Raw genomic sequence first — 24831 nt, forward strand, 5'->3', positions numbered from 1 at the left:
GAATGTATTTTCTTATCATACCACTGTCTTTAAAAATAAAAGCTCCAAAGAAACATCATGGATTTTTTTTTTCACAACATGATTTTTATTAGCAATTTATTCAGTCTGACAGATGCCTGCATGCAAATTATGCAAAGAGCAGATCTCTTCCTCCAAGTGTAAATATTTATAGATCATATTAAATGGTATTTAGTACTATGCAAACATATTGTCAACAGTTCTAGCCAGATTCTTCCCTAATCGCAGCCTGGGAGTTGGCACAGGCATGTCCTCCATGAGAAGATGGTTATCAGAAAAAATAATAGCAGGTTAAATAGGTTCTTGGCTTAATTAAGACTTGAGTTTACACCAGAGGTGAATCTGGCCGATACCAAGCTAAAACTGTTAGAGCAGCTTGTATGTACCACACACAGAGCTGGAAAGATGATGCTTCCCTGGGGGGACAGCTTTCCCAAGCAGGCTGGGAACCTCTCTTGGCACTGGACAAAATGGGCCATTACAATGCAGGATAGGGAGTTTCAACCTTTTATATGTTTTAATGTAGTTCCACATTTTCTTAGACATAATAGGAGGTGTATGACTATTCCTCAATTTGCATTAACTGGCTACGTTTATTTGAATAGTCCAGAAGAGCAAATATTTCTCATTCAAATCACCATCTGTTCTCAAAACAGAAAAGTGTTTTCTTAAACACAGATCTGCCTTTTGGACTCCAACTCAGACAGTGCAAAGTCCCTGAATAGGTTAATGTCTGTGACATAGCTGGACTATACTGAAGCCACTGTGTTTCAACTAATATCCTAAAATCTCCTTTCCTGCATCACCAGCCCAAAACCCTTTGATAGCATTTTGTTATATCCCATAATCTCTACTCTCCTGACAATCTGGAATAAATGCAAACCAACTGAAAGCTCATTTATATTCTATGAAAACCTGCTATTGCAAGCATGTCTTAGCACCCTGGCTTTTCACACAAGAGATGTAAAGTTGCAAAGATCCCTAAACACTTCAAGATTGTCCTCTGGCTGTCTCAAACAAAACAGCCCAACTCACTTTCTCCATGCATCGTAGGGAGACAGGCGAGTGAGGGCACGTTCATGGCATCCCATTCTCTCTGGCTGCGCGATAGCAGCTTTTTTTCAGTGCCTCTACTTTCCCATTCTGCATCTGGACTTCTCTATGGGCATTTTTTTTTCTCCTGGGACTGTTTTTCCCAGAAATGTGCTTGTTTTCCCCTGCACCAACCCTAAGGGCCACATGCCCTTGTGCTTTGCTCAACAGCTTCACAATATTTCCTCCACCATTGTGCTTGGTCCTGCCAGAAAATCTGTTCTACAGCAGACAGTCCTCCTCCCCCCTTAAACTGTCTCTTCTAATTCTATTACATTGCAGAGCTTCCTTCTCCCTTCCTCCTCCTCTGGAAAGGAAGGCAGGGAATATTCAGTAAATGCTAGTATCCTACATGAATGATGGAATGATATATCTATACAATGTATACAGACAGACATGCTTTAAATGGACTACTTAATGCCAACTTTGCATTTTGTCTATTTTTAATTAACTGATGGACCAGGGTTTCAGCTCCTCCGCCTCCTCCTCCTCACTGCTCATTTTGAAAAGCAAATTTCTGTGTTCTAAAATTACATTGGGACGTGTGAATGATTTTGGCATCACTTTTATCTACAGCCAGATTAGCAGTAGCAGACAAATCCATACATGACTTGAAGGAGCAAGAATTTCTTCCTCACCTGTTTGATGGTAGAATTACTATGTGAAGCATCTCACAGTCTGGACATCTGTGTCTGTGTGCACAAGGCTGGTTTCTGCACATTTTTTGATTACCCTTTTTTCATATCATCACAGAATGGTTTCAGTTGGAAGAGATCTTAAAGATCACCCAGATCCCACCCCCATGTCATTGACAGAGACACGTTCCACTAGACAAAGTTGCTCAGGGCTCCATCCAGCCTGGCCTTGAACACAGAGAGGGATGGAGCATCCACAGCTTCTCTGGGAGAACTGATCCAGTGACTCACCACCTCCACAGTAAAGAATTTCTTCCAGTGTCTAATGCCTCTCTGGGCAATCTGGAAATAACCCAAAGGAGCTGAATTCAGGAGACCCTGTGCTTGCTCAGGAATGGGCACCCATGGTTTCCTAAGTCCTGTACCCTACACCATCTCGGGGAGCCAGCTCCACACGTCAGAGTGCAGCTCAGATATTTATATCATGTATTTGTCTGTATACACGTGAGCAGTACATGTTCTAGAAATTATTCAAAGCTCTGTTGCTGGTAGGGTTTGCCCCAAGCAGCAGGGGGCTGGTGATGTGAAAACTTTTGCCATAGACAGCGACACTAAAAACAACAAAATTATCATTGAAGAGCTGATTTCTGGCCTTCGATTTAGTATTTATTTCAGCAGCATTCTCGTTTACTCAATGCTGAGGGCAGTGGACTGGCATGTCCGTAGAGCAGACCTGCACACTGCAGGGGTTATACGAGAACAGTTGTGTCTGGATTATGGTGGAATGTGTGTTTCTCATACTCCGGGACAGCAAGATGCTGTTAGCCAGTGTAATTATATATGTATATGTATATTTTTTTTCCTCCCTGCTGGGTGGTGATAACGAACCATAGAATGGTTTGGGTTGGAAGGGGCTTTAAAGCTCGTCCAGCTGCAGCCCCGCTGCCACGGGCAGGGGCACCTCCCGGCAGACCAGGCTGCTCAGAGCCGCTGCAGCCGCAGGACGGGTCGGCATCAGCGGGAGCTTTGCCAAGGCCGCTCCCGCCGCTGTGCCGCCACCGCAGCCGGAAGGCAGCCCGGTGCGAGCACGGCTCCTCGCCGCTGTGCGCCAGGCAGAACTGCGGAGACACCCCGGCAGCGTTAAGCCGCGGCAATTCACACACAGCCCCCCGCCCCGGGCCCGCGGCGCCCGTCACTTCCGCGGGCAGCGTCCGGCCCTGCCCCGCGGCCTTCCCGGGGCCTTCCCGGGGCCTTCCCGGGGCCTTCCCGGGGCGGCCGGGCGGGGCGGGGCTCGCGGGGCCGGGCCAATGGGGCGCGGAGGGGCGGGGCCCGGCCGTGGCATGTGGCGGGGCCGCGGGGCTCCGGCGCTCCTGCCCGTCCCTTCCCGTCGCGGGGCTCTCCCTGCCTCTCCCTGCCCGCGGGGCCGCGCCAGCGCCGGCCGAGCGCCTCTCCCGCCCCGGGGCCGCCTTCTCCGCCGGGCCCCGCCACGTCGTGAGTTGCGGGCGGGCGGTGATCCTCTGGGCCTGAGGGGCGCGCTGCCGGCGAGCGGCCGTGCCGGGGTCGTGCCGGGCGGGCGAGCAGCCGCGAGCGGGGAGCGGCCGCTCGGCAGCCGTTCCCGGGAGCCGCCACATAAAGTTGCGGGAACACTGTGGCACGAGTTGGGAATAAATTTTGCAGTAAGTTGCAGCCCTCCCCCCGCGGCAGCGGAGGCTGCGGGCTGTGAACCTTGTCGGGGTTTTGTTAGTGGGGAGGCGGGAGCGGGGAGAGCGGGGTTTCATCGCGGGGAGGAGGCGATTGACTCAGCAAGTAACCCCCGCCGGAGTATGGCATTTTTAGGCCCTACGGACCACCTCAAAGATCCGGTGTCTGTGGGGGTCGCCACCCTTAGGCACGGCATCACCGATATATAAATATATCGTGTGTCCGAATAAATGATGTTGAGTGTCTGCGAGTGAGGTTGCCCTGGTAAGTGGCGTCCTGTGGTATGGCACTGAAATGTTTTTCAGTTTATCCTACCTGAAGTACAGGTTTTCAGAAGATTTGACTGTACCCTGTGCGATGTTAGCAAGGTGTCAGCTGGAGTCCAGGAAGTGGCAGGAAGAATAAACACTGTTTTTTGACAAGGCTCTCAAATATGGCATTCTGTGGGGATATCCTCTTGAAGTGAATCTTCTCTGGTGGATTCAGCAAATCCTTTAACTTTCCCCTCTGTCTCCTGAACTTTGTTTTCTAGGATTGGGAAAAGAAACTCCTGTCGCAGGATCAAGTAATGTGCCTTGGTGTCCTACATGTTAGCTGACTGAATCCCTGCCAGACTTGGTCATGCAACACCACTGCCGTTTCCTGATAAAGTGAGTTATCTGACTGCTTACTGGAGGGACAAACCCAACAAATCCTCCCCACCTTAAGACAGATTGCCGTGTACTTTTGATGAGCAATGTAAATTTGTTGTTAGTGAACATCTGGTGCCCTTTAGTCCTCAGAGGGTTTATGACTGAATGGTAGCTTTGAAGAGTAGGCTACAGGATGCACATTGATGCAATGTCTCTGTCTCAAAAGTACATGTATTAATCTAATGTATCTACCATAATCAACCACTACTATGCATATTAATGCAGTCCATTATGTGATAATGGATAGTTTAAGAGAAAACCATCAATTTTTATTAGCTTTCATGTCTGTAGTAGATTTGTACATGTGTTGGGTGTGTTTTCTGCTTGATTCTGGCTTTTATGTATATATAATGCAGGCATACACACATGTATTGTTTTAGTACTTTTTTGGAAGAAATTCCAGTCTACATGTCTCTTAACATGTTGGTGAGGACATCTTTATTTTTTGTTTTTAATTGAGAATTCCCCGCTGGATTTATAAACCCATCTGCCAGGAAACAGACTTTGCATCTGGTTAGCTATTATTGAAATTCTTATTGGCACATCCATACAATGTGAAGCCTCTGCCTTCTAAGGCAAGTCTCCTGGCACAGGCTTTTTGAAGGCTACGGGAGTAATTTGCAAGCAAAATTTCAAGCTTTGGTGATGAAAAACTTCAATGCTGAAGACCTGGTGATTAAAATGTTTGGATGTATACAATGGGTTAAAGGAAATGTGCTAGCAGGCTTTTCACTAGTATGGTACTGGCTAAATTTTCAAGTGAGAGTGTTGCAGGGACACTAAGGAACGGAGATGTTTATGCATGGGAAAGCTGGAGGAAAAAGCAGTCAATTCACCAGGACTTGCAGGTAGTTCCTCAGCTGCTATGCATTGCAGATCAGTGACAACCCACAGCAGCTGGCCATTTGTCCTTGTTTCAATTGGGGTGGGATGCTTTTCTGAAGGAGGTGTCTGTACCTATGTACACAACTGGTTCAAAGTTCATTAGTGAGGTACACCAAATGCCCTTTCCCACCCTGTCCAACACAGTAATTGTAGGGTGAACCCCTATGGGTTGTGCTGAGCCAGCAGCCAGACCAGATGACCTTTGACTTTTTTTCCTCCTGCCCTTAAAAGGACTGGGAGGGCAGTATCCCTGCTGTGTGTGCTGTTGCTGGATGCCATCTAACACTGTGTGCTCTGGCTCAGCAAGGCTGGTTCCCTTCCCAGCTTCCAGCCTGTTCTGCAGGTGTAGTCCATTGTCATACACCACATGTCAATGGCACCCAGCCTGGGTGTGGGAAGGGCTCCCAGAAGGCTGTTGACTTGGTTGATAGTGGAGCCAAGAAGTTCTGTGAAATAAACTGCTGTTGAGCCCTCTCTTGCTTGATGGTAGCAAGCATTTGATGTGTTCATTCCTCCAGTCATTTCTGGTTTCCTTCCTACAGCTTAGACGGGGGGGGAGTTACCGAAGGAGTTGTGAATTGGCAGCTGGAGTCTATGGATGCTTCTGGCACTGCAGGGACAGTGACAATGCTGAAAATTAGTGCAGGCAGCACCTGGTTGTGCATTTTGGGTTCACAGCTCTTTCAGCTTTTGAGTGCTGGCAATCCAAGAGAGTCCCCATGCAGGTGAGATGCTCAGGATGCTTGTGGGGCAGCAATTCATTCAGGAAAGGACAGCTTATCTCCTCCACGGTATGGAGACTCCCTTCTTGAAGGAATGTCTGCATTGACATTTCTGCATGTGCCTGTGAACAACTTGTCCAATGAAAGTAAGTAGCAAGAACTGCAGAGGTGGGCTCTAATGCTCAGTGGAGCCACATGACTGTTTTGCTGGTGTGTAAAGTAGCATTTGGCTGCTTGCTGTTTTGCTGTCTGGCTTGTGCATTGCTTTGGTTCTGTAGATGAAAACCTTGCATTTAGCTGAGGGCTCTGCTTTGCTGTTCTTGTGATTTCACTGGAATGAGGTTTCCTCAGGGCAGTTTTGAATGTCCATCACCATAGATGCCAAAATGTCTGAGGGTCTTCTATTTCCTTTGCTGGCTTTATTTTTCTTTGCTGTTCTGGGCACAGCCTCCTCAAGGCTCAGACCTTGGGTTTTAGTGCTGAGAGGTAGCTGTGCTGCTGCACTGGCACCAGGGTGGTGCTGTGTAGTGCTGTCGGACTGGATGGGACTGGAACCCTGTCTCCAGTGGTGGCATTGCTGTGGTAGGAAGGCTGGTCTTCAGACAACCTTTGCAGAATGTGAGGTCTGGAATGACAGTGTGTGGGTCTGCATTCTTCATCATGTCCTTTCCTCCTGTTGAACATAACTTGTCAACCATTTGGAAAACATGCTGGGTGCTTGTTTGGTTGGTTGCTTTCTTCCAAGACTATGTGATGAAAAGAAAGGAGCAGAAGGCAAAGAGCCAGGGATAAGGGTATTTGTTTATTTGTGGCCAGCTGGACTGTCCCCCAGGGTAGCAGGGCCCACAGTACATTTGTACATTTTGCACCTGCGTGAGGAACCAGCTGGTCCCCCATTTGAGCAGGAAGTTTGGCCTGTGCTGGCAGTGTGGGTTGCAGGGGTGTGCCTGGATTATCTCTGTGCATCACCACAGCTCCTGGCACCTTTGCTTGTGGAGACTCAGCTGGGCTGTGTCCCCTAAAGGACAGCTAAATTGTGTTCTGCAGATGTGGCCATGGGGTGTCCAAGCCCCCACAGCTACCTGTGTTATTCCCTAAGTACACAGAGAAGGAAGGTGAGGTGGTCTGTGTACAAGAGCCTTTTCATTAACTTACTGAGACATTCAGCAAGTCCCCTTCACTGCTTCTGCTAACAATGACTGTTCAGGAGGGCATTGGGACTGCCTTCCCTGGCTCCACCTGACTCTGACTTGGTGCCAAGCCCAGAGAACTACTTATGCAATAGTCCAGCAAAGCATGTCAGTATATATTTCTCATGTGTCCCACTGTCCTGATTTCAGATTTGTTAAAAATAAAAAAAAGGGATGAAGGAGAGTGGCTGATAAAATTTGTGTTGAATTTTACATGTATGTTTGTGTTGGATTTATATTTGTTTGGCTTGAGGAGACTTTGCTGCACTTTAACTAAATCTGTTTTTAAATCCATTTAAGTTAAACTGCTACTACAGCTAGTGTGTGGAGACCAGGATGAAATCTCATTAATTTTAATAGGATTAAGCATGTTCTTTTGCTGAGTCTTCTGCTCTATCTTTTTTATGTTTGGCTTTTCTATATAGAAAGTAGGATAAACTTTTCCACTCTTCCACCTCTTTGTGAAAATGCTTTGACAGGCTCACAGAAATGTCTCTCTGGTTGCATACAATAACATTTTACACATTTTTTTTCCTATGCTTTCAGCTGTAGTCCTACTGTATCCAGGCTTTTATTGGCTTTTGCTTTCCCTAAAGGCACACTAATTCCTGACAGCAAGAAAACAGTTACAAGTGTTTGCATGGTAAGTTTCTACACTCAAAATCATTATTTTTGCTTTTGGTCTCTCTGCATAGATTTGAAACTGCTGTAAAACAAGCCAATTAGTAGAGAGAAACTCTGTAGAAAGTCAGCAGGGACTGAGCATGTGCAGATGGATGAGGGCAAAATTAATCTTTGTTCAACAACTAGGAATAAATTGAAGTACAGGAAATAAAGGTAGAAGTGGTCTAAATGCAAACTGGTTGAAGGGTAATATTTGGGATCTGTCTAAGATTAAACAACCATTAACTGGAGAGGAGGCTGCTTTATGCATTTGTGTTACCTCTTTACTTCCACATTTCTCAGTGTACATCATGCCCTGAATATAATTATTGATATAGGAATTTGATTTGTTTGTAGTTTATGTTATAGGAACACTCCTCTTCCCTCTCTCCATCTGAAAAGACAAATCCCACAGCAGGTATTTCTGGATGTTCCTGAGATGCTCCTAATGACACACTTACTACATATGTGCTTTCATAGGAAAAGCTGACTGTCTTGTAGCTGTACACTAAGCTGGATTTCAAGAGACTTGATTTACATTTTCACTTCCACCTCTGATTAGTTCCTCCTGTAGCTATACACAAATGACTCAGTCTCACACCCCTTTTCCCACCCTGTGAGATAAGGGAGGGTTGATCTACCTTGCTTCTGCTCTGCTCTTTTGAACTGATGCCCTGTTGTAGTATGGACTAACCCATGTTACAAAGGTTTGGCTTGTGTTTTTGTGTCAGCAAAACTCCTCTATAACATCAGTCCTTTTGATGAAGCTTTACATCATCGGTGTGTTGTCTTGCTGGCAGTAGCATCTAGATTGAAACTCCTGTATCTAATTAAAAAAGGAGAACATGGTGGGGAAAAAAGCATTCCGGGTTTTTTTCTGGAAGATAAACAGAGATCAGCTTTTTAAGGGGGTTAAAGATGGGAAATTCTGACAGGTGAGAAATGCCCAGTGATACCTTGAAGTTCTCAATGTGTAAGCAAAGAGCACTTATTCTCATCATAAAAAGGGTAGGCTTGGAAGGGACCTTAAATATCATCTAGTTCCAAACCCCCTGCCATGGGCAGAGATGATCAGGTTGCTCAGGGCTCCTTCCAGCCTGGCCTTGGACATTTTCAGGGAAGGGGTATCTACAGCTTCACTGAGGAACCTGTGCCAGTGCTTCACCACCCTCACAGTGAAGAACTAATTCCTAGCATCTAATCTAAATCTCTCCTTGTCCTGTCACTTTCTTCCCCTGTAAAATGTCCATCTCCCTCTTTTTTATATGCCCCCTTCAAGTACTGAAAGAACATAGTGAGGTCTCCCCAGAATCTTTTCTTCTCCATTCTGAACAACTCTCTTAGCCTGTCTTCATAGGAGATGTGCTGGACACAGCACTCCAGGTGAGGTTTCACCAGAGCACAGTAGAGAGGCACAATTCCCTCCCTTGACCTACTGACCATGCTGCTGTTGATGCAGCCTAGGCTTTCTAGGCTGTAAACATGCATTGCTGAAATATAAATTATATCTTCATCTATGATGATGATTTTTAAGGGATTGCCAGCAGTTTATATTTGCCTTGTGGCAGTGGCAGGACCCATGTGTTGTGGCTATAATGATCATCTCTGAGGTGGCTGGAGGAGGCATGTGCTGTGGCAGAAATGCATCGCTGACAGTGTCTGGGCTATCCCTGACTCCACTGGGCACATTTTGGGTGGTGTAGCCAGCAAGGGAATGCAGTATCATGAGCCTGCCAGTAACTACTCAACTCAATTCTGTGCAGGTCTCAGGTTCCACAGGTTCTGTTAGACTTACTGTCACATATGAAGTTAAACATGGGCTTTGTGTGTTTGAAGAATTACTGCCCAAGACAGATATGCTTATGTGGAAACAGCTGATAGTGTTCTTCGGGGATAGTTGCTTGAGTTTGAGAAGCGTGTGGTCTGGTCTGAGCTCTAATGCAGATGGCTTTTGTTACCAAATGACTTGGTAAGCAAAAGCAGGAAGTTGTGTTGGTTTACTGTTTAGCAAGTAGCTTTTGACTGAATCCTGTGTATTCATAGATTCCCATTTGTTGTTTTCTGTCCATTGCAAAGGGAGCAAGGATTTCTAGGCTTTGCAAATCTTGTAATGTAGAGAAGCTGGATATATATTGATTACATGAATCCATCCTCTTAAGGAATATCTGAATGAAAGACTTTAAAAATAAAATATAAACAGAAAATGGTGGTGAGTTGGGGGATTTTGGTTGCCTTTTTTTTCCTGCAGGTTTTGGCAATATTAGTAAGCAGTTTCTTTCTGGGTGGTATGTTCTGCACTTGGTCTTTGACCCCTCTGAAAGTGAAAACACATGTAATGCAAACTGTGGAGTAGGCAACCTGCCCCCCTGGGAGCTGACTGAAATCAAACCCCTCTACTGAATGAGCTCTTAAGTTATTGCATGTCTTGGGACAAATTTGTTTGCTGTAAATCAGTAAGATAACACCTGCAGAGGTCCCTTCTGGAGTTAAAAGGCATGCTCCAAAATTGTGATGAACAGCTGACTCAGGCATTCACATTTACAGTTGCTTCTTAAGAATATGCAGTGAATGCCATCCAGTGAACATAGGACTATAACACAGGATTTCATACAGAGATTCATCTGCATAAAAGATATCTGGGTGAAGGAAAGAATTTGTAAATAAAAGACAGGGACAAATTCATTTCAGTGTTTTCTCTCATCTCCAGCAATGTTACTGCTGTGGGGAAGTGCTTTAAAAAGCAAAGACTGAAATGGTGGGCATGCATTTTAAATGGTTAGAGATTGATTTTTGTATATGTTAATATGCATCTGCATAGGTAGAGAGTTTTCTGTCTTGACTTAGAGGTGCTAGAGAATTTGTTAAATCTTCTTCAGATGGCTGTCAGAAAAAAAAGGCATATAAACCCAAAACTAACTCCTAAATCCTCAACACATGATCCTCACTGCAGTGCAGTTTTTCTGCTCTGCTGTCAGCTTGGGCAGATTTATCTCATGATATTATTCCAGGCAATTGAAGTGAAAGTGCCCTTCTTCATTACATCCCAAAAGGATGCTGATTCTAAACTGCCCAAAATAGAGAAGGAGCCCGAAGAGGATACCTGGAGTTTTCTCTGATCTCTTCTGGAAGCTTTCAGATTTCTGGATGGTTTTAAGAAGCAAACACACTTCTCAGCAGTTGGCAGTTGTGGTGCCAAACATGCATTGTGTCATTCTGAGATTCCTGACATTCTGTAGAGATGACTCTGCTGTTTATAGGGCAGTTCTTGGTTTACTGCAGACTGCAGCTTTTGAGGAAAGCAGCATTGGTACCACTTCACCTTGTGTTCTGAGGCAGCTTACTGGTGGGGTTTAGCCCTCTGCTTCATTACAATTGGACAGAAGCAAGAGCAGCTGAGAGGGCAGGGGCAGGTTTATGGGTTTGAGGTCCCCACAACCAGCTGATGGGACTCTTCAGCCTTCACGCTGGACGTGTTAGTCTGGTCTCTAGTTCTGAGGATCCTAAACTTGGTTTAAAGGATGAGGCTGAAGAAGTATTGTACCTCAGTGCTGGCTGCCTGGGTTCTAACTTTTCTGCATTTATAGCCATTTCCCATTCCAGTCTTGCAGAGTCTCTAGCAGCAAACAATTTGAAACAAAATGCGTTGTTTGATAGGTAGAAGTGCATGTTAATTCAAGTGTGAATTCTTTAATTCTTGGCACATATTTTGTTTTGTATCTGATTTCATTCAGTCACAGTCTGTTCCACCTGTTGATTCCTGACCTACAATGGTGTTCTGCTGCTCTGATGATATTGGACAGGTTTGTACTGGAGTACACTGGAGCTGAAGTCCTCAGAACACCAGTCAGAAGCAAGCAGTGAGAGTTACTGCTTGTACTGTGGTTATCACATCCTTGTCCTTTTCCTTATTTTTCTTGTCTGAGCTTGGACAACCTCTCCTGGGGAAACTCTTGGCCTAGGTAATGAGTATATGGTGAGCTCATCTTTGAACCAGGGTGAAATCAGGGTCTGTCTTGTTGGTAGTTTGGCTTTTCTAGTTCACTATTCCCCTCATTAGAGGATTGGGGAATCTTTGGCATAAAATCAATAGCCAGAAGTTTCTAATAGGTTTAGTCTTCCTGCTACTTCTAGGTCACAGCTTCTGGAGAAGTAAGAATAACCTTGTGGTTTTGTTACAAGTTCAGGTATTAAAATTTGAGAGAGAGGTTTCAAGTTTGGGTTTTTTTTTCTTTTTTTGTTGCTGTACTGCTGAGCAAAAATTGAAGACTGATATTAGCACAGAGGTATCTGAGATGGCTTCTGAAAATATCTGTATTTATGACTCCATCTGTCCAGTCAAATGCAGAACACTTTTCACATTGGTGAATGGTACCAGTTAAAGTGATGTTTGTGGTAATTGTAATCTCTGTAGATGCCCATGGCATTCAGGTGACCCCCTGGAATACTTTTAGAGTACAGCTGCTGCCCTGCTGGTTTGTAGGAGATGAGAGCCGAGAGCTGGGCTGAGGCACTTCTGCAGATGCTGCCTTGGCAGCTCATGAGGGTAAGGAGAGGGAAGGATATTTTTCCTCTAGGTTCTGATAACAGGTTTAAATTCAGATTCGTGCATGACCTGAAGACTTGCTGGCTAAGAAGAACCTGCCACAGGGAAGATCAGCAAGGATGAGGAGAGCTGCTACTGCATTTGATTCTTTCTTTGTTTGGAAAAAAATAGATTTGGCTAAGCTTTCCTACCCACCCTGCCCTGTGATTTCCACACTTTTCAAGCTCTCAAAATCACAAAGCATGTGCCAACAAACTTTATTTGGTATCACTGTAAGTGTATTCCTGGCTTGGAGACTTTACGAAGAATCTCTTCTTTGTCATAACATATGTATTGTGAAAACCTCCCCAGTGTTATATTGCATTGAGATAAGCTGCAGTGTCTTTTTGCTGCATCTCACTTGGGAGACTCCACATGAAACTACCTTTGTTTTTAAACCTGAGTTGTTTGCTTAAATAAGGGAAACCCATAATCTAGGAGCCTTCAGGTTGTTTTGCTTGTGAAGATAACTGGAGGTGAAGCCACATGTTTGGAATTTTTTTATTAAAATTTATGTTAATTTTCCATATTTCAGGATATGCACAAAGATAGGGAAACATTTTTGACTTTCTTCCAGTTGTTTTAGGGCTGAGCAGACATTCCCTTTCACTTGTAGCACTGGGGTTGTGTTTTTGCTGTTTCCAGGCTCTCTGAACTTTTCCTAAGTTTCTGAGCTCCCATGATTTTGCCTGATGCTTTTGTAATATAAAGTGACATTTTTGCTGTGTGTAAGCCTGCTGAAAACCATGGACAGGCTTAAGTACCTGAGTAAAGTTGCAGAACCTTGTGTTCTGGATGGAGGTATGTCCTGTGTTTCCACTGGCCTAAAATTAGTATTTCAGCTACATGAACCTACAGAAGAGCATAATAGTTTCTCAGAATTGTCTAGAGTGGAAGACAGCATTTCAGTGAAACTTGAATTGGTGTGGATTGCCAGGTACCTGCTGACCGTAGTAAAATTCTGCGGGGCAGGAGATGGATGGGTGAACAGACTTCAACACACTGGCACTTGCTCCAGAGGTAACACTTGGTTATTTGTACTTTCAGCCTGAAGTCATTGCTTGCTAAGTCTCTGTTAGCTCCACATGTGTCAATTTTGGATTCAGTAGCACCTCAGGCACAGTTTATTTCTGTGCATGTGGAATGTGCTGGTCCCATCCCTCAGCAAGCGTGAAGCACCTGCACTGCAGAGTACCTGCTGCTGCAGTCACTTAGAGGAACCAGTGTCGGGAGCTGCCTTTTACCCTTCTTGATGAACTTTGCTCTCTGTTAGTTCAAGGGCTGCAGAGTTCATGTGGGAGCCCACTGGGATGGTTCCTTTGAGGGTCTTGTTGAAAGCTGGTTAATTTGAAACACATGGTGTGAAATGCCCTGCATGTGATCTCCAGTTCCCATGAGACAGCAACACGTCTGAAAACTTCTATCTGCTTCGGGTGCAGACCAGACTAGGGAAGGTTGCAGTTGAGCCGTAGTACATATTTTTATTGCTTAAAAGTATTTTTGTTGACAGATTTATTGTTCAGTCACAGCTTTATGCAGTTAGCTTTTGGCAGCTTGCTTTTCTGTATATTAAAACTAGATTGTTTCAGATATTTCAAAACAAGGCACATTTTCATAAATCAAATGGCTGTCTGATCATTTTTCACAGGAAAAATGTTTTGCTGAGTAGTACTTCTCAGCATCAGAACTGCAGCACATGGCACTAATATGAGTGAGAAAGGATGATGGATGGGTGGTCCTGGTTTGGGAATTTTAGGCTTTAACATTTCTTTCTTCAGAGGCAAAGCATGATGGCCATGAATAGTGGCAGTGTGGATTGTCCTCAACTGTATAAGCTGTCTGCCTGGTGCCCTGAGAGAGGAACCAAGTGGGCAACCAAGGAACTGAGAGATGGAGATTGCCTACCCAAGAAAGTTACTGAAAAGCTGCAAAACTGCTCCTACCAGCTTTACCAAAGGAATGTAATGGCTCTAAAGCTGCTGTTCAGAGAATCGTGTAATTTCATCTGGTTATATTAGGCTGACATTGAGTCAGCCTCATGTGCCTCTTCTGTCTCCAAATCTATCTACATGTGCATCTTCAGTCTTGGAGAGAAGCTTGTGAAGTAAATGCATCTGAGGATTGCAGTGCAGGTTCCCTGTCTCCTGTATTCTTGCCTCGATTTATGAAATGAGATGTGCTTGCCTTAGCAAAATCTGGTTTAATTCTGTTTTTCCAAAGAGAAATGTTGCACTTGTTCAGACAGCTGACATGTCAAGTGTTCGTCAGCAAATGCAAGTGGGAAACAAGCCTTATGCCTTCTCAGTTTGATGGGAGAAGTAGCATTGTTGTCTGCAAAAGGTATTCCACCCTGTTATCCCTGCTTTGTTGTTATACTGAAGATAGAAGATTTCTTTGCAACTCTGACCTTATTTCATACCTAGTTCCTGCGCACTTCAGTCTGAATTTTGAGGCAATGCCTATTGGCTGTTCAGTGACAGCTCAAAGGAGCATGTGTTGTCCTAAATTATTTGCTTTGCACACTTTGTACCTGTGATCTCTAACACCCACATTCCCTCTTTTTGTGTTTTTTTTGGTCTAATTCCATATCTCTTCACCCTGGTGCAGTCACTGCGTGCACCTTGCAGCTGCTTAACCAGGAACAGCTGAGGCTGCTGAGTGGGGGGCGTGGAGGCAAGGGATTTGTGTTCCATGGGCTTCTCTCTGCTTTTGCAACATCATCCCAATTATTGTTCTTTGAAATAATGATTTTTTTTTTTTTCATTTGTATGAGTTCCTTGGCTTAAGCACTGTGAGATCAGCAAGAAGTGAGGAACTCTTCTGAAACCCAGCAGGCAGTGCCCTCTGGGTATGCGTGTGTATTGCAAAGTCATCAGTCATTCAGTTGTTGACTCGAAGTTATTCTGGTTTGCCAGCATGCTCATTCCCTGCTGAGTTACAGCCACAGATAACAAAAGTGAACTTTGTATTTTTCAGAGTGTAGTTTTTTTCCCAGATTTTATTTGCTGTCTTTTGGGGTTTGGTTTTGCTTTGGTTTGGCTTTTCCTTGAGGATGTTCTATAGGTGGAGAATGTAGTGCTTGAGAAGTGAATTTTGCCCCAGTTTCTCAAAATTACTTCTGAGGAGAACAGTAGCAGTCATTGCTTGCACTGTGTTGTCCAGATGGATCAACATGGTTTGGACAAGAAGGTTTAGTGTTTTGGATCTAGATGCAGGGGGTGGGTGCTCAAAGGCCTCTCTGAGTACAGACGGAGCCATGTGGGACTGGCTGGAAGTATGACAGGAAGTCTGAAATACTTATCACAAGATTATTGATTGTGATATCAGAGGGCAGCTGTTAAGTTGGGAAAAGTGATCTGCAAGTCATTGTAATTCCTGTTCTGGATGAATGGAATTGGCTAAGATAGAAGAGGCCAAAAAAACCCACACCTCTAGCTGGAGCTTCTAATATTTAATACAGCATCACAAGCCTCATCTGTCGTGCATTAAGGTATGGCTGCAACTGGTTATCCTCTCGCTGGTCTTGGAAAGGAGCTGTTTGCTTGTCTGTGCATTGTGTTTGTCTGCTTCACACACTCGCTCTGCAGTCTGCAAAGGGATTTTTATAGTTGGCTAAAGGATGTTGAAAAGTGTTTTAAGCTTGTGATCTTGTATTGAGTCCCTATGGGAGGGGTAGTGCCAGTTGGTCTCTGAGGAGACCATGTTTAGGGAGAGGCAAAGGGGGGACAAATCTCTTGTGCATGAGCTTGGCATGTCTCCCCAAACCAATGCTGACCTAATCCAGAAAGGCTGCCAGGTACTTTGGAAGAGGTGAGAGTAATTTTCTGGGGTTTTGTTTTGCTCTGCATTTGTTACAGTTAAGTGGAACCAAAGTCAGCTGTGATGATAATGACTTCTAGTGAATTGAGGTGATTTGGGATACAAAGCATCTCTGCATAGGGGATGCATGTTTATGCAACAGCTTCTAGCTACTTTTGGAAGATTTTTGCAAGATCTTTGGATCTTACAAATATATGTAGTTCTTGGGATGGTTGAGATTAATATTTTTTTTCTAATAAATTTGTTCTAATTAATCCTGAGATTTTAATAATAATAATAATGATAGTATTTATTTATAGCTATAATCATGTTATATTTGCAGTTTCAAAATGCCATGCAAGATGCTTATTCTTTGAAGGTGGTTATTATAATTTCAAAATTATTAGTAAAGGTATGAAAAAAAACTTCTATAATAAATATTTAGTGTTTGTATTTGTTGCTGTTATTTGTTACTAGTTTATTTAAAACGGTGTATGTGTACATTATTATGTGGGTAATTCATTCTCAGGGTCACTTCTTAGGTTGTAAAATAATGCTTCTTATAAACTCTTACCTTGAAAAGGGACATAAGCTGCACTCTTTAAAATGTGAAATACATTAAGGATGCTTTTTTTCCTTTTATGTTTGTGGGTTAAGTACTTTCTGAATCTCTGCTATGACCTGTGAACTTTTCATAAGTGCACTTACTTTGTCACTGTGTGGTAGGAATGCAGGTTGCCAGACAGTGCTCTGAAGCACCTGTAGTGTCTTTGAGAGAACCCAATTCACTTGCTTTAAGTTGAAGGATTTGGGGTTTAAAGGAAGTCCTTGCTGTCTGCTCTAGGAAAATCTCTTGTGGGCAGAATATTTCATTTTTTTCCCTTGCTTTCCCCCTTGATCCCAGTCTTATCCACTGCAGCTTTCAATGGTTAATCTACAACATATGTGAAGAGTGACAGTAAGAGTGTGGTGAAGGTTGAGATAAACTTGTAAAAGTGCCTTGCAGTTTGGGGCAGTGGGAGAAGTACTGGAAATTGGCCTGGCTGAACAACACAAATTATTATTGCCAATTCCCTGACAAGAATGTGGGGCTGCTTTCCTGAGCAGCCAGTGCTGGTGTAGCATGTTGCAAAGGCTGTGCTGGTATTGCACAGGTCATCTCCTCTCCTGTCCTGATACTTTCATCTGTGCTAAGGTGCAGGTGGAAGCAGTGATAAGGAAAGAGCAAAGTCAGTCTGTGCTGTGCTTGCATAGTGTGTAATGGGAGAGAGGCCCTGGTGGAGCTGGGCACCCGGCGTAGTCGCTGGTACGTAGGACTAGATGGGGCTGCTGAGCTGCCTTTCCCTGCCAAGACTTCTGTTCTCGGGTCAGATTTAGAAATATTTCCAGCTGCCAGGTGAGATGACACAGGCTTGAACTTCTGGCTGCACTGAGAAACCTGCTTGCACAAAATGAGCCTGATGCTGTGCACACCTGCTCCAGGGAGAAAGCTGCAGAGGGGGTGCAAGGGCCCTACAGTCATTTTGGGCTTCCCATCTCTCTGGGAGAACAGAAGATCTAAAAATCCTCCATCTGTTTTCAACAGGTAAAATAACTCTTTTTACTAGAATAAATAGGCAGGAAGGAGACTCTTGAGATCCTCAGGAAACTTGAAGGTTGGCTAGGAAAACTGAATTTGAAGCACTGCACTTTAGTATCAGGTTTTGTCCCCATCTTTGGCTATTTGATGGTCCAGTGTAGACCTGTATATTGTGTGTCCTCTGAGAAGCTTGGGGAAGCTGTTTCTATTTCATCCCTTTACAGATAGGGTGGTTTTAAAGCTAAAACTCTGTTTCCCTGTTTGGGGCTTTAGGATATAGCAGAAGGAAAAATTGGAAGCAGGAGTTTAATGGTACAAAGCATCAAAATATTGCAATCTGAGTCACAGGTAACAAACATTATTTGGGGCTTTTATGGAGGAGAAATAGCTCTTAGATTCTTAAACTCCCAAGCATGGTTGAAACTGAGACTTCTAGCCTGGATGGCTAAATTAGGGTCTTACGCACATTACTGAGGACTGTTGGGTGTTCTTCACTGTGGTATTTATACCATTCACACATACTGCTCATTCTGTGTTGTGAACTGCCTTTGCAGTCATCACATCCATCTCAGAGATGTCACACAAAGCTGAATCTTAACACTCTTTGAAGGCTGTCACATTTCTCTTCGTAATTTCAGGATGGTGACCAAAGCTTGCTTTACTGATGAGGAGGAGGATTGCCCTTAAAAATTACTTGGGGAAGAGGCTTACAATAGGTCTAGTTCAGACTGAAATGTTTGGAAGTTAATACAAAGCTCCAAAAACCTCAGAACCAAGAGGATAAATCCAGATAGAAGCTACTAATCTGCTCGGATATCAGTGGGAGCTGTTTCAGTGTCTTCAGTGATGAAAGCCTCTCAATTTGGTCAAAATTACATGCGTACATTAATAATGAAGGAAATACATTTTCTGTTGTTATATGTGGGGAAATGAAGGCTTACTGTGGGTGTGAATATTCTTCAGTAACAGCTGTGTCTGTGTAATGTCTTGGAAGACCAGAAGTAGTAGTTTTTGCTTGTTTTCAATCAAAATTTCTTTGAGCTTTTTTTAATGAGCAAGTAAACTAAAGCAGAAATCAACCTTGGTTCCTTGGTTTTGACTGACTGGGTGTAAAGGCAAGGCCAGGACTGTAGCTCCCCTTATTATCAGTGTGCTCAAACTGGTGAAAACCCTTCTGCTGAGCCTGGGTACAACATTATTAATTGCCTCAGAATGAGTCCAAAGACATCATATCTGTGCTGCCACATGCTTCTGGGCTTTGAGATTGACTTTGTACACTTGGCTTTTTGACTTAAGCATTTCCATTGGGATGTGAAAGAAGGAGAGCAAAGTACCTTTTCCAAAGAAGGAGCCTCTCTGGGAAGTTGGGAATGATCTTTACTCCTCCTGCCTCTGAGCCCTAGCTTGTTTGTGATGTGTAATGATACTTGCCTGCCTTTTGTACATTTTTATTTTCCATTCCTGCTCATAGGGATATAAATTGTTCTTTGTTTTTTTGTTGTTTTTTTTTTTAATAGGTATATTGCAGTGGATCTGAAGTTGATATAAGAGAGAATTTCTTCTGGGAAGAGAAGCTTCCCTGTAAGGCCAACCCTGAAGATGTGGACTGCCATTGTGTTCTTCCTGCTGATTTCCATCTGTATATGTGAACACAGGTTTTCTGTCCTGAAAAGGAGAGGAGTCCATGTAGTGCAAATAAACAGACTTACAAGTGAAGAGCAATGCAGGCGGGCTTGTCAGAGCTCAGGAGCTTCAGGTGAGGTTCTTGTCCCTTGGATGGAATTCCAGCTGCATTTTCAGCTCCTTGAAGGTCTCTGCTGCTCCTTTGACTTTCTTTTTCAATTCCAGTTGTTTACAGGCATTTACAGTTACAGCTGCTATGTGTGGTGCTGAATAACTTCTGACAGCTTTGGTTAAATTGAATCCAGGACAACTGCTTCCCAGGGCCCTTCAAGCTTCCATAGGAAACAGCATGTGCTGTTGGTGTGCATTGATGGCGTGCAAAGTGTTAGGTCACTTGAATTGAAGAAATTATTCCCTGCTGCCAGATGTTTTGCAAGTGAGCAGTGCTGTTATAGACAGCTGCACTAGAATGAGCAGTCTTTGCTCCCTTTTATTTGTGTATGTTTTTTGCCTCAGAAGAAACCACTTTGTCCTGCAACCAAGCACAAGGGTTAAATCTGTTGAGGTAAAAGCCTTCTCATTACCTCTGTCTTCACAAAGAATTAAACTTCTAAAAGAGTCTTATAGTTGTCCTTTTGAAGGTCCCAACCTTGTCTAGCCAGATGAGAAAACTTGTAGCTCCTACAAAAAGCTGGTGATGCTGTGGTAAAGATGAGACCTTGGCTCAGGTGGATTAATAACTGACATTCAAATGGTTAGGAACTTAATAAAGATGCTGGTTTAATTGGTCATTTTCCTCATTAAGACATATAGATGAATTTACCAGGTCCTAACTGTAGTGCACTTTGTCCCTGTCTGGGTGAGTGAATTGCTGTTGTCAGGAATTGCTGATACCAGAAGACAAACAGGTGGGTAGGTTACATTGGCAATATTGTTTTCATTGGCTTTCTTTGTTTGTTTTCATTAAGGCTGAGTCAGGATCCTTTAAGGCCAGACCTTCTAGATATTGTCTGGTTTGGGCTTTTTTTTTTGGTTGTGGTTTTTTTATGTCTTTTTTTTTTTTTCTTAATTCTTTAATTAGAGTGCCAAAGCAATGCCTTTGGTATCCTGTGTGCAGCAATCCATTTTCTCTGCTGTTTTCAGGGAGCCATGACTGTAATTGGTCTGTGCCCTACCAGAATCACTGCCTCCTCCTGCAGTGTCACCAGCTGAGTGTGTGCCAGAATGCTGGAGAACAAGACATCAAAGACCTGCTTGCAGGTAAAACCCTGTTTCAGCCTTCTGGGAAATCAGTTTCCTGATTCTTTTGCTTTAAATGCCTACATTTAACCCCTGATAGGCTTTCAGCTGAGGAAGATGGGCTCTGAAATGCCTGCAGGGTGATTCTGTAGGTACAGTTCATTGGAATAACTGTTTCATTTTGTCCTAGGGACTCTGGCACTTGCATGAGTGCATGATGTCTTTGAATAGCTTTTGTAACACTGAGTAACAGTTTGTCTCCATGTTGAAGACATCATTCATTCAAGCCATTTGCACACCACACGCTGTCCTAGTGAAAATAAAGGCATAACAGATGTATTTATATCTTTTTTTTTTCAGAGAAAGGAAAATGTCCTGGCATTGTTTTTCTCTCAGATTGCCAGGGTTTTGTTCCAGAGTCAACAGACTGCTTCTTTAATCAGAGCAGCAATTGCTCATGGTGACTTTCCAGTGCCAGAGTATTCAGTTTTAATAAAGTGACACAATAACAAAATGGAGCTTATTTATAATTGGGAAATCAATCTTCTAAAGTTTGTTTCAAGAGTTCACTGTACCCAAGTTTAAAAAAAGTTTGTTCATGGTTCTTTGGGCAAAGGTTTCTCTGCAATATAACAACTGGACTTGTGATAAGCAGATGGGGTTTATGTCACTATAAATCTAGCTCACTTAGTTGTGAAGGAAATTATCCTGATGTATGAAGGTGTAAGTACAAATTTCTGTTCAGTTTTGACAAGTGAAAATTACAAATCTAGGCACAAAGGCTTTGTCGATGATGTGTAACTTTGAAAGCATGAGTTTTCTTCTCAGGAGCTGACATTTGTAAGACTGCTCCCATTGATGCTGTGCTCCGCATTGTAGCTCTCTACTTCATTACTCCCCTTTTGTGAAATTAACTCCCTGGCTGGGCAAATATGAGAGGTCTGTGCTAGAAAAAAACAAACCAAAAAACCTCAAAGGGATTATGTGCAATAAAGGCTGGGGGTCTTTAATTTTCATGTTCTTGCTGAATTCAGGACAGATCTATTCCACTTGTACTGTGTGTACTGCAGAATATGTGTTCTGGTTTGCATGTTGGGGGTTGAGATTAGATTTGAGCTTGAAATTTTTTATTCTTACAAAAGTAATTTGTTTTGTCTTTTGGAAGAAATTGTCAGCAGCAAATGGGAGCCAGCCCTGTTTCACCACCAGAGCCATCCCCAGAAAACTCAGAGGATGCTGAATGCACAGATTGACCAACACAGTGCAGAAAACACGTTTTCTTTAATTGCTCAGACTCATAATATTCATTTGAGGCATTTTCCTGGGGTTGAGAAGAGAGATGTCACAATAAGAACAAGAAAACTACTTGCAAGCAATGCTATCACCACTGCCCCTGCTATAACAACAAACATTACAAATGCAACTTTGTCTACCACTTACAAAGCACCTACCAAAGCCCCAGACAGCTCTGGAGGTTCTGATACCTTTACTACAGCCATGTCATCCAGTGACTTTTCTCCCCCTCATGGTAACATCTCTGCTCCTGTTTCCAGCAATGTCACCCAGATGGTGACGACCAGCCAAAGATTAGGAAGTAGTAGCTCTGTCCCAGTATTGTCCCCCACTTCTGCTCCCCTCACTGCTACTTCTGAAGGAGGTACCCAAGCACAGCAGCCTAGGCTGGGTACCACCAGCAGCAATGCTCCTCACCCTGACAGTCACACCCGTGCTGGAGATGACCTGAAGACACTGACCACAACACTGAGCACCCCCATCCTGCAGGATGCAGGAACGTCTTCCCATGCTTCCACGCATGCAACGGCACCCATCCCAACAGAGAGCTCTCACTCTGTGAATCCAGTGCATGCTGGCACATCACCAGAGCTAAAGCCAGAGGCAAATACAGCCACAGCATCCTTGAATGAATCTGCTTCTCCTCTGGGCTCTACAAGAGGTGCCATGGTTTTAACTACAACCTCTACAGTAGCAACTACGACTGAACATGGGCTAAAGTCAACATCTGATGTCTTTTCAACAGCCATGGCTCCAACAAATGCAGCCAAAACAACAGCTTTGGGCCTCACAGAAACTCAGCACACAGACAACGAGTATATTCTCATTGCTGCCGAGCCCCTGACTCAGTACTTAGTGGATGAAAGTTCACTACTTGCAGTGCTTTTAGTTGGTACATTCTTTTTCTTAACTGTTATAGTTCTTTTCCTCCTGCAGGCCTATGAGAGCTACAAGAAGAAAGATTACACACAAGTGGATTACCTGATCAATGGAATGTACGTGGACTCAGAGATGTGAAGAGGTGGGGATGAATAGTAGGCAAGAGGTGGAAAGGAGATTCAAAGTCTGCATGACTTGTTTTTCCTTTCTGTCTGCCTATAACACAAACTGAAAGTGCTTCCAAATTTACTTCTAGTGCAATTGAGGAGAAATGCCATGTACTGTATTAAGAAAAAAAAATAATAATTTTTTATTCAATTGTGCAACAGGTTGCTGTAAAACCATAAAAATAATAATTTTTAACATTTTCATAATGCACAGTAACTTTGGCCATTATAATTCATTGTAAAGCAAATCTAACAAGGTGTAAGTTGCCATCCTCTGAAAATGCTATAGTGCTTTTCAGCTGTTTACAGTGCAGGTTGTTTCATTGGTTTCATGTGTGCTCCTCTGAAAACAGAGCAAAGGATGCTGTCACCTTTTGTGAAGTGCTCCCAAATAGCCAGATGAGAATTGTGGAGTACTGTTGCAACAGGGGACTTTTCATCCAGTGTGTGTCATATTTCAGTGTGCTTCTTGCTTATGAAGAGGTCTGTTTACAAGGTATTGTAAACTGTTTACTGCTAACCCAAGGTATCTTTTCACCACGGAGTGGATTACTGTGCCTCTGCACTTAAATGATCTTATTTTTATATTCAGTTAATAAATGGGGCCCTGGAAGGGCATATCTTGTTGTGTTTCTCATTTCATTGCTGTCCCTGCCAGTTCAGAAGCAAGCAAATGGGCTTTTGGGGTTTAAGTAAATTAGCTCCACTTCAGTATTCCAAGTGTGGGGGCTTTGAAGACCTTGCTGAAAGCTTGGACATGTCACAGAAGATACTGATCATCTTCCTGAGTACTGCTTCTATAATTTAAAACCATTATGCTGTCAGTCTCCCAGGTATGCAGATCCACTTACTGCTTGTTATCTTTCATACTTGGAGCATTGGCCTCTGTTTTGATTTTTCTTTTGAGTTTAGGACCAGCACAGTGGTGTTAGTATTATAGAAACTTAATTGCACATGCAGTTGCAACTTGGCTCCCAAGATCTGCAGCTGATTGAATGAGTAGAAAACACTTGATTTTTAGGCAAGTATTTTTCAGTGATTAGTGCATCTTGTTTGGATGAAACATAAATACCAATAGCAAAGTGCTGAATTGAGGTGTGTTGGGTGTTTTTGTAACCATACTGACAGCTTGTCTCTCACTTTGAATTAGTTGGCTCTTCTTTAATTTAGATTGCATGTAATCTTGAGTGAGAATTGATAATAAGCAAACCCCAGAATCTGAGCTGCTGAGTTCCAGTTTGATTATTTATTCAAGTTTTTGGGCTGTTTAGAATTTGGAGGGAGCCTTTACCCTGGAAAAGGCTGCTTTGTAGACAACTTCGTTGTCAGTTGAGAGTGCTGTGAAAACAGCTGCAGAGAGCACAAGCAGCAACACAGCCAAGGCGTTGTTTGAACAAAATAGGCTGGAGAGATTTTCCTGAGTCTTACCCAACACAAATTTTGAGGGCAAAACTTCAGCCAGTAGAGTGTGTTGAGGAAAGAGATTGCTTTGGAAGTGAGATCACTTGTTTTTCAGCATCAGGGTGCATTTAGCAGTACTTTTGCAAGGACCTTGTCTGCATGCCAGCAGGCAGTAGGTTAGAGCATCTCTCAGGGTAAAGGGGTAGTGTGGTTTGGGGAGTCTACCTCCTTGGAAAGTTTGAAGTATAAGCCAAAAAATATATTCCATGTTTCTGCAGTCGGGGGGAGGGGCTGAATTTTTGATGGTCTCAGTTTTATTGTATTTTAAGATTGCTATTAATTGGTTTGCCCTGAGCAGAAGGGAACTGAATTCTGATTTCTCTGTCTTCCAGGAGCCACCCATGTAGAGCATCTGTACAAACAAGGTGCTGGGAACATCCCCCAGCACAGCTGGGAGTTGTACCCTGTTGAGGTGCTTGGGATTGTGTTGAGCTGTTAGCATGTCTGGCAGATGCTCCTTTATATCCACCAAGTCCAGAGATTTATCTTTACATAGTGATTTCAGGTTTCACCTTACTTGCAGGTGAGTCACTAACCACAGACCTAAGCATGTGGTCTTGAGCTCTGCTCCAGATACTGAGATAAGAGCTGTCTGCTGGCTCCCTGCCACCT

At 43.5% G+C, this 24831-nt stretch overlaps 1 protein-coding gene across 2 annotated transcripts; it reads left to right on the forward strand.

Annotated features, from left to right (window-relative positions):
• Positions 1 to 3064: 3064 nt before the first annotated feature.
• Positions 3065 to 23376, forward strand: C5H11orf24 (chromosome 5 C11orf24 homolog). Of its 2 annotated transcripts, XM_021555128.4 has the most exons (6): positions 3065 to 3236; positions 3979 to 4096; positions 7482 to 7578; positions 19075 to 19313; positions 20324 to 20440; positions 21585 to 23376. In XM_021555128.4, the coding sequence occupies exons 4-6, from the start codon at positions 19157 to 19159 to the stop codon at positions 22727 to 22729; spliced, it is 1419 nt and encodes a 472-aa protein (XP_021410803.3). In that variant the 5' UTR covers positions 3065 to 3236; positions 3979 to 4096; positions 7482 to 7578; positions 19075 to 19156; the 3' UTR covers positions 22730 to 23376. The 2 variants fall into 2 exon arrangements, with proteins under 2 accessions (XP_021410803.3, XP_085437788.1); XM_085581662.1 differs by lacking the exon at positions 7482 to 7578 and having other exon boundaries at positions 3071 to 3236.
• Positions 23377 to 24831: the final 1455 nt, after the last annotated feature.

This window comes from Lonchura striata, chromosome 5, assembly GCF_050655825.1.
Source record: "Lonchura striata isolate lonStrDom1 chromosome 5, ASM5065582v1, whole genome shotgun sequence".
NCBI lineage: Eukaryota > Metazoa > Chordata > Aves > Passeriformes > Estrildidae > Lonchura > Lonchura striata.